The sequence below is a fragment of the Girardinichthys multiradiatus genome, chromosome 19 (genome assembly GCF_021462225.1).
Source record: "Girardinichthys multiradiatus isolate DD_20200921_A chromosome 19, DD_fGirMul_XY1, whole genome shotgun sequence".
NCBI classification, from domain to species: domain Eukaryota; kingdom Metazoa; phylum Chordata; class Actinopteri; order Cyprinodontiformes; family Goodeidae; genus Girardinichthys; species Girardinichthys multiradiatus.
This window is the reverse complement of record NC_061811.1, coordinates 22,315,064-22,333,310: the sequence shown is the minus strand read 5'-3', so window position 1 is coordinate 22,333,310 and position 18,247 is coordinate 22,315,064. Positions and strand designations below refer to the sequence as shown.

The following is an 18,247-nucleotide window of genomic DNA, read 5'->3' as shown; positions in this document are numbered from 1 at the left end:
GTGTCCTGGAACATCTCCTGGGCCTCCTCCAGCTGGGACGTGACTGGACCACCTCCCGAGGGAGGCGTCCAGGGGGGAACCGCAACAGATACCCCAGCCACCTCAGCTGACTCAAAGTGGAGGAGCAGCGGCTCTACTCCGAGCTCTTCCCAGATGGCCGAGCTCCTCACCCCATCTCTTAGGAAGTGCCCGGCCACCCTGCAGAAGAAGCTAATTTCAGCCGCTTGTATCCGGGATTCTCTACATTTGAAAATAAATGAACAAATGATATAGGTGCAAGGATAACATTTTATTGAAATGTGTACGTTTTTACTTTTCTGCCACACAATGACAGGTATTTTGATAGCAATGTTTCTGTGAATAATTTCTGAAAACCAGCGAAATATGTTGTAAAAAGCAGCTCACATTTTAGCAACCTGCCCAAAGCTATTTTTTCCAGCCCGTGTTCAAAAGAAGCCCAATTGGGCGGAAACCCGCCCAATCTGGCAACACTGAGCTAGACAGAGAAGCCATACACGCTCTCTGTTTGCAAACACACACACACACACACACACACACACACACACACACACACACACACACACACACACACACACACACACACACACACACACACACACAGACGTGAGCTGTTCTGTATATGTACCTTTATGTGCGCATCACCGGAGGAGCGACAGGAAACCTTTTCACAGCCTTGGACACAGAAATTATATATAGCAGAGCACATCTCTCCTATGCGGCCTCACAACCGCTGTGAACTCTGCCGTACACACTCTGCTGTTGTGTACAGACTGTTTGTACACAATCTGCTGTCCATTCACCATCCGCTGTGCACTCACAGACTTGCTGTTATTAATGACGGTGAGAAACCCAGTGTTAAAAATGCTGATTTCACTGGACAGGAGCTGAGGCTGACAGTGGACGTCACAAATACAGCTCAGGGTTTGAATGAGAGGAGGAGGTATATGTTTCAATCAATGACAAGTTTTACTAAATAAAGTGAACTGAGCTCTGTGATGATTTAGATCTATGTTCCAATCAATGTAATCTCCTCTGAGATGTTCTCAATAAGGCCTGTGTAGGTCAGACATGAGCTAAGAACCGCTGAAAAAAATAACACTGGGAGGAAAATGTCAAGTTTACATATGAAGACACTTATGGAAATGTAGCAGATTATAGATATTTAACTAAAAATGAAGTACCTTTTCTCTGGGACCTCAGCTATGACGCGGGATATTTTAAAGATGGGAGTTGAAAACTAAAATAATCAGTAGCTGCCTAAAATGCCTGCACCCATATATATACATTACCGGTCGAAAGTTTTTGAACGCCTTTCTCATTTAATGTTTTTTTATGTTCATGACTATTTACATTGTACATAGATTCCCACTAAAGGCATCAAAACTGTGAATGAACACATATGCAATTACGTAGCAAGAACTTTAAATATGTTTTATATTTTTGATTCCTTAAAGTAGCCACCCTTTGCTGTGAGGACTGAAATATTAACCTTTGGCCGTTGCTCAGTGACTCCGGTGAACCTCTGGGAAGTTCTTTCAAGACTCTTTGGAAAACCATTTTAGGTGACCACCTGATGAAGCTCATGGAGAGAATGCTAGGAGAGCAAAGCAGTAATCAAAGCCAAGCAGGGCTATTTTGAAGGTTCTAAAATATTAAAATGTTAAGTTATTTCACACTTTTTGTTTACTATAGGTGATCAAATACTTAAGCAATAAAATGCAAATTACTTAAAAATCACACTTCTGGATTATTGTTTTAGATTCCGTCACTCACAGTTGAAAAGTACCTATAATAAAAATGAAAGACTTCTACATGCTGTGGAAGTGGGAAAACCTTCAAAGTAGAAAACCTGCAGTACATCAAATACTTGTTCTACTTGTTCTCTCCACTGTACATATATATATATATATATATATTTTTTTTTAGGGTCTCAAAACATTGGGGGCTTTAGCCCAAATACAAAATATTTATATTATATTATATTTATATATTTATGTTTAGATTTAAATAAGACAATTTATAGGTCATTTAAAATTTAAATAATATAGGACATATTGTACCAGTTCTCTGTCTCGGCTGGTTTTACTGAATGTAAATTACTGTGAATCAAACAGAAAAGGTTTGCAATAATTTCACTTTTTATATTTGTTAGAAGCTGAGTGAAGGATAAGGAGAAACAGAGTTTAGACCTGATGTAAAACCATTTTGCTGAAGCAAATAATGACACATTTTGAGTAATTTAGAAAGGAACTTAATCTGAATTTTTGCTGACAAAAGTTTTTCTTAAACTCAGAGATGTTTATTTTGGGCCAGATAAATGTGTTTCTTTTGTCATCTACATAAATTACATTTTTAAACATTACATTCTCATCAAAGCGTTCCACTCCTGAGGCTCCATTGTCTTTATTCTTATATTTCAAAAAAGGAAAGTGGAATAAGGTTGATTTTCCTAAATCTTAGTCAAATGGTAAAATCCTAAAACAAATTAATTTTATTATGCCAAGAGCTTTCAAAACATTTTATTAAAATTGTTCCTTCTTTTATGAACCTATTCTCTTTTACCGCCATCTTTTCAGCTATTCATTCCACTTCTGAAGAAATTTGGCCTGCCCAAAATAATAAAAAACATTTTTCAACACGGTCTTTTGTTCTGCACTGAGCATAAGAGACATTAGTTCAGTTCTTACTATTAAACACTTTGAGTGGAAAGGGTGTTAACTTGTGGTGTTTAAAATATAGCATAGAGCCTCATCCTGGACCTTATCAGTACTAATATTACAGTTATTAATAACTGTATACATATGGTATTTATGTCTCACCTTCAGTAAAACTGTATTCTTGTTTACTTAGTTTAGTTTATATAATATTACATGTGTATTCAGAAAAATAAAATATTTAACTAATCAATGGTCCACCTGTGATTAATTGCTATGATATATTTCTTAATTATACTGCATCTTTAAACCCAGAGCTGTATGTTTAGAATCAGCACAGAAGATATGAAAGAGAATAGGGAGGTTTACTTTTATACGTTCTACTACATCTTACTGGAAACAGGAGATATTTTCCTGGTTTATTGAGCAACACTTTTTCCTGTCTACATGTAGAACTAGACTATAAGACTGGCTGCAGCCATGAGATCAATGTGTTGATCTGAAGGACTTTTAATGTGTTCAGCTACGTTAGGATTAAATGCTTTTATTTTGACTGAAGGACCAGATATGTTCACATTATGATGCAAAACCGGCTAGAATCTCACAGAGAAGGTTGCTACTGTTTTCTATCATAGCCAGATCATTTACCTTCACCAGTAGCTCAGGTGAAAGTTCCTCATCATGACCCTGAAGATGCTCATTAGAGTGAACCTCCACCTCATGTCTTGCTGGGTGAATCAGTGATTAGCTGTAACTTACAATTAGCCCATTCCGAGTCAGCATTCAGATTTTACCGCTATCTTCTCCTGGGTTATACCGCTCACCTGTTCCTGAACACACACACCCACCAGGCTCCCCCTCTCCAGTTGGCTCCATGGTTGCTCTGAAATTATCCCTGTTTGAGGCGCTCAGTGTAACTTTGATGGAGGCAGGTCGACCTGGAGTAAACTGCTGTTCTGGACTTCTCCAGAATGGAGTCCATCTCTGGCTGTGCGCGTAGTTACGCATTCACGGTGTGTGCAAATAACCATTTTATGTATTCTCCTTGTAACTCATAATCTGATTGTTTTTAAAACAAAATGTGAAGTCCAATACCATTTTGTGGCAGCATCTTTTTAATACTTCTAAATTTCTTCTATCAAAAAGTCCAGGGCTGTATAAATCAAAAACGTCAGGTCAGATAGTTCCCCATGTCTTTATCAGTCTACCTTAGTGTCGTTGAGCTGGGCTAGTCCTGTGCAAGCATTGGCCAGCAGGAAGTCGCCGCTCAGGACGGCCATCTTATTCCCAAACTCCATGTCCTTCAGGGGCCCGTCTGAGATGGTCCACTCCTTTAGATCTACGATCCCTCGATGCACCAGGAATGCTGTGTGAATCAGCTCTGTGATTTCTGCCAGGTTCCTCTGGCTACAAAACAAACAAACAAAAATGAATAAATAAAAAGAAGAAAAAAAAAAAATCACAGCTTTTCTTGTTCTGCTTTTTAAAAGAGGTGCTCCTGACGCTTGACAGGCAAAGAGCTTTTTGGCAGACACCATTGAAAAAAAACTGTTTTTGCAAGTTTACAACATACAAGAGAGAACGTATAATGCCTTTTCTTCTAATGTGCAAAAGAGAAAAATATTCCATAAAACACTTTTACACTTTTTCATTTGACAAACGCACAGATGTATCACATCATTTAGCACTTCATCAAGAATTTGCTTATTTCGGAAATTCAATTGTAAAAAGTGAAAATCAAATTTATTACACATTGTGATATATTCCAAGGGTTTACTATTAAATTTGATGATTACAGCTAATAAACCCCAAATTACATTTCTCAGAAAATGTACATAATTTATTCATAAGACCAATAAAAAGAGAATTTTGTGTTTCTTCCACTTATCTTTCCATTAATATCCTTGGATACTACAATCGGTGAACAGCCTGCTTCTTTTCCAATTATCTTTTCTGGATTTTTTATGGAAAGGTTATGTTATGGCCTACATTCATGAGGAAAACTTGTGACTTGACAGTTTTCAGTCATTGACACCTCTAACGCAGAGGTAAAGCCATAAAAAGCCATTGCTAAAGAAGCTGCCTGTTAACACGGCCTCAATCCAAGCTTATAAATGAAGTTGAGCAGAAGGAAAACCTGCGGCAGAAAAGAACAAACCCTTCAGTCAGTGAACATTTCTTGTATTAAAAATATAGAAATTTGAAAAATTTGGTCTTATTTAATATAAAAATTTTCTGGGAAACAAATTTTGCTTTTCATTAGCTATAAGTCATATTACTGAAAATTAAGGAAAACAGATGAGTAAAATATTTCACTCAATGTATAATGAATATATATAATAGATGCGTTTCACTTTTCAACGATGTTCAATTGGTGAAATAAACTGCAACAAAAATATTAATGTGATCATGAATGTTCAGATCCAGAGAAACATTTTCAGACAAATGTTAAAAATCTCTAATTCTTTCCTCAAAACTTTAATCATCCTCCTCCAGGGCATAAAACCATGAGATATGTCAGAGATCTGTTGCATAAAAAAAGAAATTAAACTTATTATTATCAGATAACAGCCATTCTTGATTATGAGGAGAGGGACAAAAAACAACACAACAGTGGTGTTTAAATAGTCTTTTAGAACAGCCTAAGGGAGGCTATAATCAAATGTTGATTCAGTCATTGGTGGGGGATAATTAGGCCTCTCTCCATATGGAAGGAGCTCGCCACGCGGCGACAGGAGGGATCCATCCAGACAGGGTCGGGTGTGCTGATAGCCACTTACCACCTTCTTTCAGCCGCCGTGAAAACCTGATGAGCCGCTCGGCTGCTCCGAGCTACGACGCCTTCCTATATACGCACTCGCAGACAGGTAATTGCCATTCTTCACTCTCCATGTGAAAAAGATGTGATTAAAATTCAATAATGTCATGTATTTTGCGCCTCAATCACACCCATTGTCTGGTTGGTTTCGGTGCTTGGTGGCGCATGGCAATAACAGTGTCGCTCCCCAAGAGACTTAATAAGTTCAAGGCTCAAATAGGAGCAAATTAACAGACTGACAGCCTTACGCTCTCAGGGTGAATCAAAGTGATGGCTACACTTCAAGAGGAGACTGAGTTGTTACAATAAGAAGAACAAAACATTATGATTTTAGGTCATATAGGTTTACAACTTTAATTCCAAGCTGACCTTAGAATGACTATTTCATCAGAACATTCGTGATTGCGATTAACACATTTCAACTTGTTGTTTTTCATGTAAACGATCAATTGTTGGGATTTGTCAAAGTAGATATCCCCTCTTTTACTGTTGAGGTTTCTTTCTGCCATATTTACAGAACTGTCTATTTATTTTTTCAGATGGATTTTCTCCAAACCATTTCCCAATATATTTCAAACCTAAGAACACCGTGACAGAGACTTATACATCCTCAGGATAAAACTCTCAAACACGAGTTTAGCATTGTAAGTGCATCCTTGCTGGTTCCTCAGGATTTAAGAAAACTAATTTAATAGACATACACTAATGTGTAAAAAACCGGGACTGCCCTTTAAAGAAACACACTTGGAAATAAGAATATTTAATAAACTTGACAATCCTGAGAAATTCAAGTAATGTAACTAAACAATTAACCAGTTGATGTACGATATATTGGCATTAACATCAGAATTGGCCAAAGTTAGTCATTTTTTAACATATCAGTCCCTTAAGTGAAACTGGGTTGATATTTACCAGTGTTTATTTCCATCCTGCTGAGGGGGTTGGCCATGTGGTGTTTGTGTGATCATGTGACAGTAATAGTGATACAGTGCAGGATTGTGGGATGTTTAACTGAAGCAAAGAAGCAATGTCAGCGTTATGGTAATTTTTTCATGGAGTAAAAAGGCTAGGAAAATAAATATGATATAGATAAATATCGGTTATCAGCCATAACAGCAATATTTATGATGGATATCGATATCTGCCAAAATTCTCATATCGGTGCATCCCTAACCACATCCCATTAGGTGCACATACAGGTCCTTCTCAAAATATTAGCATATTGTGATAAAGTTCATTATTTTCCATAATGTAATGATGAAGATTTAACATTCATATATTTTAGATTCATTGCACACTAACTGAAATATTTCAGGTCTTTTATTGTCTTATTACAGATGATTTTGGCATACAGCTCATGAAAACCCAAAATTCCTATCTCACAAAATTAGCATATCATTAAAAGGGTCTCTAAACGAGCTATGAACCTAATCATCTGAATCAACGAGTTAACTCTAAACACCTGCAAAAGATTCCTGAGGCCTTTAAAACTCCCAGCCTGGTTCATCACTCAAAACCCCAATCATGGGTAAGACTGCCGACCTGACTGCTGTCCAGAAGGCCACTATCGACACCCTCAAGCAAGAGGGTAAGACACAGAAAGAAATGTCTGAACGAATAGGCTGTTCCCAGAGTGCTGTATCAAGGCACCTCAGTGGGAAGTCTGTGGGAAGGAAAAAGTGTGGCAGAAAACGCTGCACAACGAGAAGAGGTGACCGGACCCTGAGGAAGATTGTGGAGAAGGGCCGATTCCAGACCTTGGGGGACCTGTGGAAGCAGTGGACCGAGTCTGGAGTAGAAACATCCAGAGCCACCGTGCACAGGCGTGTGCAGGAAATGGGCTACAGGTGCCGCATTCCCCAGGTCAAGCCACTTTTGAACCAGAAACAGCGGCAGAAGCGCCTGACCTGGGCTACAGAGAAGCAGCACTGGACTGTTGCTCAGTGGTCCAAAGTACTTTTTTCGGATGAAAGCAAATTCTGCATGTCATTCGGAAATCAAGGTGCCAGAGTCTGGAGGAAGACTGGGGAGAAGGAAATGCCAAAATGCCAGAAGTCCAGTGTCAAGTACCCACAGTCAGTGATGGTCTGGGGTGCCGTGTCAGCTGCTGGTGTTGGTCCACTGTGTTTTATCAAGGGCAGGGTCAATGCAGCTAGCTATCAGGAGATTTTGGAGCACTTCATGCTTCCATCTGCTGAAAAGCTTTATGGAGATGAAGATTTCATTTTTCAGCATGACCTGGCACCTGCTCACAGTGCCAAAACCACTGGTAAATAGTTTACTGACCATGGTATCACTGTGCTCAATTGACCTGCCAACTCTCCTGACCTGAACCCCATAGAGAATCTGTGGGATATTGTGAAGAGAACATTGAGAGACTCAAGACCCAACACTCTGGATGAGCTAAAGGCCGCTATCGAAGCATCCTGGGCCTCCATAAGACCTCAGCAGTGCCACAGGGTGATTGCCTCCATGCCACGCCGCATTGAAGCAGTCATTTCTGCAAAAGGATTCCCGACCAAGTATTGAGTGCATAACTGTACATGATTATTTGAAGGTTGACGTTTTTTGTATTAAAAACACTTTTCTTTTATTGGTCGGATGAAATATGCTAATTTTGTGAGATAGGAATTTTGGGTTTTCATGAACTGTATGCCAAAATCATCCGTATTAAGACAATAAAAGACCTGTAATATTTCAGTTAGTGTGCAATGAATCTAAAATATATGAATGTTAAATTTTCATCATGACATTATGGAAAATAATGAACTTTATCACAATATGCTAATATTTTGAGAAGGACCTGTATTTAAAACATTGTTATTCAGCATTCTGAAGGAACCTCAGACATTTGGTTTACGGTGCTCCTGCCTGTTAAAGTGAACATGATGAGATCAAAAAAGCTGCCTTAGGCCTTCAGAAAGTGGGCCACAAAGACCAGGAGTACTGCAATAATGTTCTCTGGACAGATGAGTCTAAAATCAAATTATCTGGACATAAGAACAAAGGAAATCTTTAGAACAAATAAAATACAGCATTCCAGGAAAAGAAGCTAATGACAGCTGTGAAGCATGGAGCTGGAGGTGTCAGGGTTTGGGTGTGCTTTGCTGCAGCAGGACCTACCCAACTCACCATTATAGAGACCACCATGAATTCTACTATGTATCAGAGGTTGACGGGGAAAATGTGAGACTGTCTGACAAAATAAAGCAGGAGCAGAAATGGGTCTTGCAGCATGATGTCAGTGACCCAAAACATACTAGAAAACCCACCAAAAAGTGGCTTAGAGTCAAGCCCAGATCTTTGTTCTTGATGAGATGCTGTGGGCTGACTTGAAGCAGGCTAAAAAACACATTAAAAAATATATTTTTATGTGTAAACGTATGTTTTAGAGACGAAACAATACGTTTAGACATTAATACGAGAGCATTTCCTAATAAGGAACTGAATATTTAATGAGGTGTCCCAATGTTTTTCACATGATTGTAATTGTCATCATCAGTTTACCAATATCTATAAAAGCAATTGGACTTGGAGCCTAAAGTAGGGTTTTAATACAATGCCAAAATGAAAAGACATCAGCAACGATCTTTCATAAACAACTGTTTCTGACCATCAGCCTGAAAAGGTTTACTAGTTTATGATTCTACAGAAAACATCTGTCCCAACAGCTGAAGCCTGGTCCAAACTGGGTCATCAACAGAACAATGGTTCCAAACACAGCATCTACAACAGAATAAGAAAATGATCAAGATGTTGGCCCAGTGGCCCATTCAAACTCAGGACCTCAAGCCATTTGAAATGTTATGGTGGCGTAGTGGGCTCATTCTGTGTTTTTGACATGAGGGACCAGGGTTCGAATCCCGATTGTGACAGGAAGGGCATTTGTCTTAATGACTTAATGTGGCGACCCCTGAATAAGGCAACAGCTGAAAGGACTTACTCTGAGACTGAACAATCTGGACGGCAAGCAGCTGTGCCAGTGCGGCTGGCATTGAAAATCATTTTGGATTAATTTGAAACAAAATTAGCCTTAAACATGCAATGGTGATATCTATCCTGAATGTTCACCGTCTTCATTTTGTAATTTGACGTCTGCTGCTTTGTTAAAGTTAAGAATTGAGTTTAGAAAGTTTTAGGTTTTTAAATTTGTGTTGAAAATAGTTTACAAGAGAAAATATAATTATCTGCTGTAACAAGATACAAAAAAAACATTAGGTCACATGCTAACTGAAGGGATCTGAGTAATACCCATCCAAACTCAATTTACTTATTTTGTTTTTATAGTTATGATTAAGGAAAAACTAAAGACTGCCACACAGTGAAAGCATCATCAGTTGAAACCCAGCACACACACAATCCAAACCCTTCAATCTAGCGGCCCTCATCAGCAGCAGTGGAGCTTGGGGAGGAAAAAGGGGGACAAGGGGGCCGGTGTATAAATAGCTTTGGTTCCCAGTTGCATAGCAACCAATACCATCTTCCTGAGGTGTAACGCCCCCTTACCACGCCCCTTGTCCTGACTGTTCTGTTCCATTTTCCTCCCTCTGCAGTCTGCCTTGCCATCAAACACAGACTTGCAGATCAGAATTTGTCCCAGTGTGTGATTTAAAGAGGTGGCCTGTCCGTCAGACAGCCAGCTTGATGTGTTTGCAGACGTGGTTTTCACTGGATACAAAAAAAAAATTAAAAGGTGTGGTGGCTGCAAGTTGGACAATCTGCAAGAGCGCAGTGTGTTTAAATCTGTCCAACTATCTATTTATCTTGATGGTGCTTTGGTGAATCATCAGTGTCAGGGAGCGGAGTGGGAAATGTTTTACAAATGCTCCCTGTCAGAAGGGAGGAGAGCATCCCCCAGAGGTTTCAATCACCCCCCAAAACCCACCCCACCTCAACTCCCTCAATTCTTCTATTTCGCCATTATCCGAGGTGCTAATGAGCCCAGGAGAGGTGGAGGCAGAGGCACAGAGGTAGCAAACTAGTGCAAATGAGGTGATCAAATCATGCTGTGTGTGTGTGTTTCAGTTTGGACTATCCATCTCATGACTGGAGGAACGCTGCGTGTTGGAACCAGTGAGCTGATGTCAAACTGATGTGTGTGCCAGGTCGTGTTGTGATGCGACTGTGTAGTAATCCACCACCATCTTCCAAACCAGGTTTGAGCACCATCACAATTTTTTTTAAATCTAAACATTAAGGATGCTTGTACACAGACATGGCTGCACCACACAGATGTCCCAGCTTGCAGGAAGAAAGAAGCCTTTCAGACACCCGGAGCACAGCAGTCACTTCTGGAAAACACTTGGCACACACCCACATGCCCGTCCTGAGCCTCATGCTGGCAGCTGGTGCGTGTGAGGAGGCCCAAGTAGACCTCAGTGTCATCTGAAGCATTACATTCATATTGCATGAACACACTGCACCCCTCAATATGTCCTAGAATTTGTACGTTTAGACAATTTTCTCCTATTTAGTCACATTTTAAGGTTTACTCTGTGTTTGTTTCTACCTAAGGTAACCCAGCAGATTGCATCGAGTCACTGCCTTGCAGCATTCACTCCTCCTGGATGAGCATGTAGCGACAGTGGACAGTCACTTGCATTGTGTCATTACCTTTGCAGCAATTATACAATTCATATTGCTAAAAGTTGTTTTAAATAGATTTTTGAAGCATTACCCCCCTACCTGATGCTGCACACTGCTCTTCAGTTAGCTGAAAAAAGGCTACATTTTCCTCGATTACTATGAGGCATCAGTGGCTCGGTGGGTTTAGGGTCATCTTGTAATCAGAAAGTTGATTAGAAGACATTTAAACCAAAGTTGTCCATGAATTGGTGAGTCAGCTTATAAATGTTTAGCGCCTTGTGAATGTGACTGAGTGTTAGTTGCTATAGTGAAAAAGAGTACTGAGTGGTCAGTGTGACCAACGCCATATAAATTCAGTCCTTCAGTCCAAGGAGAACAAATTTGGCTGCTTGGGAATATTTCCCGTTGCGTAAAACTAATGGAGCACCACCCATCAATACTATTAGGTATAGGGGTGTAAAGGTTTACAAAAAATACTTTAAAAGTCACTGTTTAAATGTACCTTGTTTTAAAAAAATTTGGTCTGGTAGGTTTTTGTTATGTTTCAATCAAGACAATACAAACAAATGTATAAATATTTTCTTTTCAGGGAATAAATTTGAATAACATGAGAGAATTTAAAAAAGTGCCCAGTATAAAACGTACTGAAGATTTGGTTGATTTAGTCGATAAATAAAATAATTATACAACAATAAAACCAGTTAAAATTGTCACTAGTGCTGTATTTTGAATAAGACGGTGCAACAAGTTGCACTTGAATGCGTCATAAAAGCTGAATCTGGGAAAACCCTTCCTGACAGATGGAGAATCAGTGCTGCTCAGATTCTGCAGGCTACTTGATTTAGACTTTAGCTGATTTTCCTCCAGTACAAGTGATGTTTACACTCAGGTTGACATCATTTCAGGTGAGTTATTAGATTTTTTGCAGAGAGAGCTAAGAACCTTATCGCTGTTGAAAAACACTGACTTACAGTTGTACTTCGGTCCACCATTTTTTCCTCCATCGTCACTGTAGCTGATCATAATGATCCTAAATATCCGACTTTAGTGAAGGTGGAGTCCTCATATTCTACCTTTGTGTTGGGCTTTTCTACGACGGAGTATTAGGGACAGGCTAAAGTTTTTTTTTTTTTTTAGAAATTATGACACTGAAATGGTAATATTACGAGAATAAAGTTGGAATTTTACAAGAATAAAGTCGTAACTTTTATGACAACTCTTATAAAATGTGCAGTCTTCCATGCATTAAAATGAGGAATATTGAGCATCTTGTGAAGTTATACTTTAGAATTGGTTTCACAAATAAGGACTTTCTTCATCTTTTCTCACATAAGAATCAAATTATTACAAGTATCAAGACCTTGAAACGACTGACATATGACTGTCTGTTTCAAAGGAAGAAACGGATATAGAAGAAATTGCTTGTTTTGTCAAAGATGAGCTGTCATTACTTTTTTCTCGTAATATTACGACTTTATTCTCGTAATATTAGCCTACGACTTTATTCTCATAATATTACCAATTTATTCTCATAATATAAAGACTTTATTCTCGTAATATTACAAGTTTATTCTGGTAATATTAGCCCACGACCTTATTCTCATAATATTACCACTTTATTCTCGTAATTCAAAAAAGAGTAAATCTCTTAGCCTGGCCTTAATACTCCATCATAGGTCCAGGGATCAGTAAGCAAGAAAATTCACACCCTCCGTTTGGCACGGTTTGCTTTCACACAGAGACTGTGTTATGGATGTATGATTCTGTGGCCTTTTCTAATCATCTCTTTGCTGCCCTAATTAAATCTCTCTGCCCTTGTTGCTTATCTGCCGCACCGCTCACTGCTACAGCTTACACAACATAACTGTTGAGATCACATAAGACGCAACACATAGTCAAGGATTAACTGATACAAGAGGATGACACCCTTTAGGAGGGTTAAGAACAGACATGGATAAAAGCAGGACTCAGTTTCCATTCTTTGCTTCTCTCGGTTCATCCCTAAGATGGGCTGAGGGGGGCCCGGTACCGAAGGTGAATATCACTCTGTATCTGTTCAATTGTATACTCTGTACACTGATCATTTTGGCATTAAATCTTGATTTTATACTTAACCATTTCTCATTATTTCACATGGTAAGTACTTTGCTGGTTTTACTGGTTGGGTTTCGGAACTGGAGAGAAACGGACCCAATTGTTAGAGTTGACCAAACAAAGTCATGCAGTTGCAACAGATTTCCGGCTCCAGAAACCGGACTCTGGCACAATGAAAAGCCTTCCAAAGGTTTGGTGTGAAGGGCATCTGTTTGACAGCCAACTGCATGTTAGCTACAGGAGCAGACAGCCTACCAACCAGCTAAACTCAGCTTATTACTCTTGTTTTATTCTTTAAAGAATGTCTCAAATAAAGATAAAAAAAAACTTAACTTCAATTTGTTAAATAAATATTACAGATATCATACCTTTAATAATCATTATCTCATATGCTTGAAGGGAATAACTGAATTAGGAATAATTGTTTTTTGTTCAAAGACAAGCATTTAGGTCACAGCAAACACTTTTGTTAGAAAGACTTTGTGTGGGTACTGTAACACTATTTCTAATCGAGCCGGTCATACGATGAGAATCTCATACCAGCCTAATAGGGATCTGGCTGACTCGCAAGTCATATTTATAAAATTCTAAGGGTTTTCTTTGCCCTAATTACACTCCAGTATCCACATCAAACATCAGTATTTTTCCTTCTTCTGCATGTGGTCAGAGTTTCAGCATTAAATGGCATTTTCCCTGCATATCATAGCAGCTCAACCTACAGGCAAATAGTCAAATGCAGTAGAACACATCTGTGTTGCCGCTTAACGGCTTTAAAATCAAAGTTCTCTCTTGTTTAATTGGCTATTTGCACATCTTTCAACCAGACTGCTGCAAATTTGAAACAACCTGCTGCAAAATGTTTGGAGAAGCACTCGTGGGTTGATGCAGAGAGGACATGGATGTACTCAATTAGCATAAAATTAAGGGACAGCAGGTCACGTCTAAAAGGGTCTTTTTAAATGTCAATTTATTATCTTAAAAGTGACAGCAGCTGCAAAGTGTGTCGGTGTAATAATGCAACTTTATGCCCTGTGGTGATAGTGTATGTTTTTTTAATGCTGCACATTTTAGAATTGGATTTTGTACCTTGCTTATGAGAATGTTTTGGGCATTAAGCATCTGATTATGCTATTTTTAATAACTGTGCAGTATTATTTTTCTGACTTCTTATTCTTATATGTGTTTTTGTTTTTTTTAAAATCATTTTTACCTTTGTGTGTATCTGCATGCTTCCATTTACTGCTGGTACACCTGAATTTCCTCACTAAGGGACAATAAAGGACATTTCTATTCTATTCTATTCTATTAGATCTGGGTAGTTTCCTGAGGTCCCACAACTCCAAAGCTTCTGTGTTCTGATCTTTGAGCCACTCTGTTTTGCCTTGTAATGTAATGCTCCATCATGCTGAAAAATACAGCTGCATTATAGTAGGAAAAAATCTAATTGCAATATTATTGTTGATTATTGTGAAACTGATATTCATTCCTATTAACTCACATTTTCCTCAATCCTCATCATGATGTCATCACCACATGAGCTTTAGCATCTCTGTAACTAGACTCTACAGTATATCATGTGTGGGCAACAAAGGCAGCAAGAGCTCAAGAGGACTTTTATATTATGTGTGTGAATAACATAATTACATAACAATTAAAATATTACAGCTTTGAAAATATGACATCCAAACAGTTCAAATAAAATATATAAAACAAACTCTATATATCTCACTATAACTATATAGATATACCTCTATATAGTTATAGAGGTATATATAGATATACCTCTATAACTCCATGATATTCTGTTTTGTAGAAGGTAAACTGTATGCTACATGGATTTGCCTGAGTTTCAGTCTTTATGTGGGCAGTATCAATTCAATTCAATTCAAAAATACTTTATTAACACTTTATTAATTCCTAAGGGAAATTAGGCTTAAGATTTTGGCTTCTTCGCTGCCCTTTTGCCCAGACGTCTTCTCCTCACAGTGCATTCAGACACTCGCACCGACCTGCTACAAATACTAATCTACGATGCAATTAAAACACTATTATTACAACTGTCCCTGGGTATTTCTAGGTTTTACCTCTGTTGTTTTAAAGCTGCTTTCATTTACTTCATTACTGTGAGTAAAGACAGACACATTATTTGTTGAGGCATGAAGAGTACTGTAGTGGTGTATATTAATCATTGTATTTTAAAATTTGAGTGCTAATTACACTTTACTGTTAAAAAGTAGAGCAGTTCAACATCTCACAAACAATGGTGGGCATAAAGTGCCATTTCTTTACTTTTTCAGTTATAATTAAATTTAATAAACGTTATTTGCTCACCACAAGTTCTGGACCATTCACCTCATCTAGAAATCAGATTTGGACTTTTAATAAAATGTTTGAACCCCTGGTTTAATAATAATAATACCTTTCTAATATTTATTATTTTATTGATCAATGGAAGTATCACACCTCACCACAAGCAAAAGTTGAGACTGCATAATGATAACACAGGCTGCACTGTCAACAAAATAAAAAAAACTGCAAGGCTGAGACCAACAGCTGCAGGAAGAAAGCAGAAGTCAGAATCGCTTGAAAACACAACTGCCTGAGAACCCAGACATAATCTTACCAAGACACGCCCTCCTCAGGATGAGACCTGGAGCGAGATAGACACTCCCGAGGGTCCCGAAGCAGCTTCTTTGGAATTGAACCTCTCACCTTTAGGTTCTTGAGGATTCATCTGTAATATTCTTAGCAGCCTTTTCCTAACATGTAATACTATTTTCATGTTAGGTGAAGATAGCCGCAAATTTCAAGCACATCTAAACCACTTTTACAGCAGTTAGTCTGCTAATTAGATTGATAGTGATTTCAGCTGGACTTTTTCACACCTTTACCTGTGACACTAAAATGAAACGGGTCGTGATGCTCTACAAAACACAATAAAATAGTTTTTTGTTTGCTTTGAAAGAAATTATCTGATGACTAAACGACCAGACTTCAAGACGTTATCTCACCACAATTCACCTACTTTCAATGTTAGTGGACTGGTTTTAGAAAAAGACGAACAGTCGCCTAAGGCTGCAGATGGAAGCAGCGTAGCAGGAGGAATATAACCCAGCGATACTCTGGGAAACATCATGGCTTTCTGAGATGAAGTTAGCAGTGAGGAGAACTACGGCCAGAATAACGCAAGGATCTTCCAGAGACAGACCGGGATTGATAAAGGGAATGTTTCTGGACACAAAGGGGTGCAGTGAACCACAAAAACGGGAAGATTTTGCTGACTATACAGTCGGTGCCTGGGTGGCTCAAATTTGTATTTTGTGACATTTGTAGTTTTTGGGTGCTAATTTTAAAAAATCCTAACCTCCATACATCACGCTGTACGAACTACATTTCGTTATCTTGCGATCCAGTTTCCATGCATGGTAAGGATGAGTATTTTCACCATCTGGTTCAAAATAAGATTAAACGTTGTTTTTGACATTCTTATCTTTGTTGAAACTCATCAGAATTTTTGTTATTTGTTAATTTTATCTATTTTATTTTACTAAAGGTAAATTCTCCAATCCTACCTGTGCTCACATTGTCTCCAGATAATAAAGCAGAGCTGATATGGACGATAACCACAGAGGACAAGGTGGAGTTACCCGACTCCAGAATCTTATTTCCCTGTTTATCCTGAAGCTGCCACATAACTGGGACAAAAGTGGCATCGCCTGTCTCGGTCTGCCTGTCGAGCACATTTATGGCCCTGCACTGCGATGACACAGATGTTCACTGCCCACAGTTTCCTCTCAGGCAGAGCAAACATCCACACAGACATGACAAACTAGCTGCAGTGGACTGGAAGTAGGAGACTGGTGTGAATTTATTTAGCCAAAGAAAGATACCACTCAACATCTCTTTTTAACATAATATTCTAAAACCTGTTAAAACACAAGTACAACCTATTTTTTCCTGTAAAAGATGATTAGGCTGTTTTTTTTTCTTATGTCAGCTGAAACATGGCAGATCCTCAAAAATGCGAGAGGAATAATATCCAGAAACAGGCAAACATTTACTTTATTCATTCGTGTACTCTGCTGTAGCCATGAATTACCGTGGGTAGATGCCGCTGACCATGTCCTGAATTAGGGGATCTGAGGCAGCATGGCTGGGTCCCGCAGCTTTGGAGAGGAGCAGCACGATCAGTCCTCTCATCTGAAGATTGTTCTTGCTGTCATAGACAAAACCTCTGCAAAGAGACACCATCAGAACACTGAGGTTCAATCACATGTTCATTATAAGTCTGTAGCTACATGTAGGAGTAAAATTCACACTGGCATGATAAACTGGATTCCATGTTTGGAATGAGGTTTATTGTCAGATACAATCGCAACAGGAAGGAAGATCAGATATGTTTGCATTAGCATTTGTTGTATGGCATAAATCACTTTTCTTCCCCTAGCCACACGTTTAGTCGGCTTTTCAAATTTATCAACATGTTTTTTGTTTGTTTGAGAAAATCACATTTTTATGGCTGGTTTTCAAAGGGATTCTGTTTTTTGTTTATCTTTATATTTTCCACACTGACTATGGAGAAACATACTTTGTGTGCGGCTTTTATTTCTTTGAGTTTTATAGAATAAATGAGGAACTATAGCAGCAAAGATCCAATGCAATCTGCTTGTTTCCTTTACATCAGTGATGTCACAGGCAAAAATCAATGAAAGTACTTGAGGCCCAAACATGTAATCTTTTTACAACTTAAAATTGCTGAAATAAACATTTTCATGATTTTTTTACCTGCTTAACAATAAACGTAACATGCAATTTTTTATTGAAATGAACAGAGTATACTTGTAGAACATTATCTGTAAATCAGTGTTGATCCTAAACATAAAAAAGGGTCATGTACATTTTCCTTATTAATTACATTTTTGGATTCAGTTGTTTTCAGTTTCTTGGTCAAGAAAAACATTTCAGTCTTCTCAGCAACAAGAAAATGGTTGCTTTATTTAAACAGGTTTAATGAACGGTGCAACCAAGTCTGCTTTTGAGTAACAGTGACGGGATGTTTGTGTTCTAGTTGTAC

At 38.4% G+C, this 18,247-nt stretch overlaps 1 protein-coding gene across 1 annotated transcript in view; it reads right to left on the bottom strand.

Moving 5' to 3' along the window:
* pdss2 (prenyl (decaprenyl) diphosphate synthase, subunit 2) overlaps positions 1-18,247 on the bottom strand; it is a 48,998-nt gene that overhangs the window by 22,486 nt on the left and 8,265 nt on the right. The window contains exons 2-3 of the mRNA XM_047393244.1: positions 17,273-17,407; positions 3,884-4,082 (exon numbers count right to left, since the gene is read on the bottom strand). Of these exons, the coding sequence (XP_047249200.1) occupies positions 3,884-4,082; positions 17,273-17,407 (334 nt within the window). The remainder of the gene's footprint in view (positions 1-3,883; positions 4,083-17,272; positions 17,408-18,247) is intronic.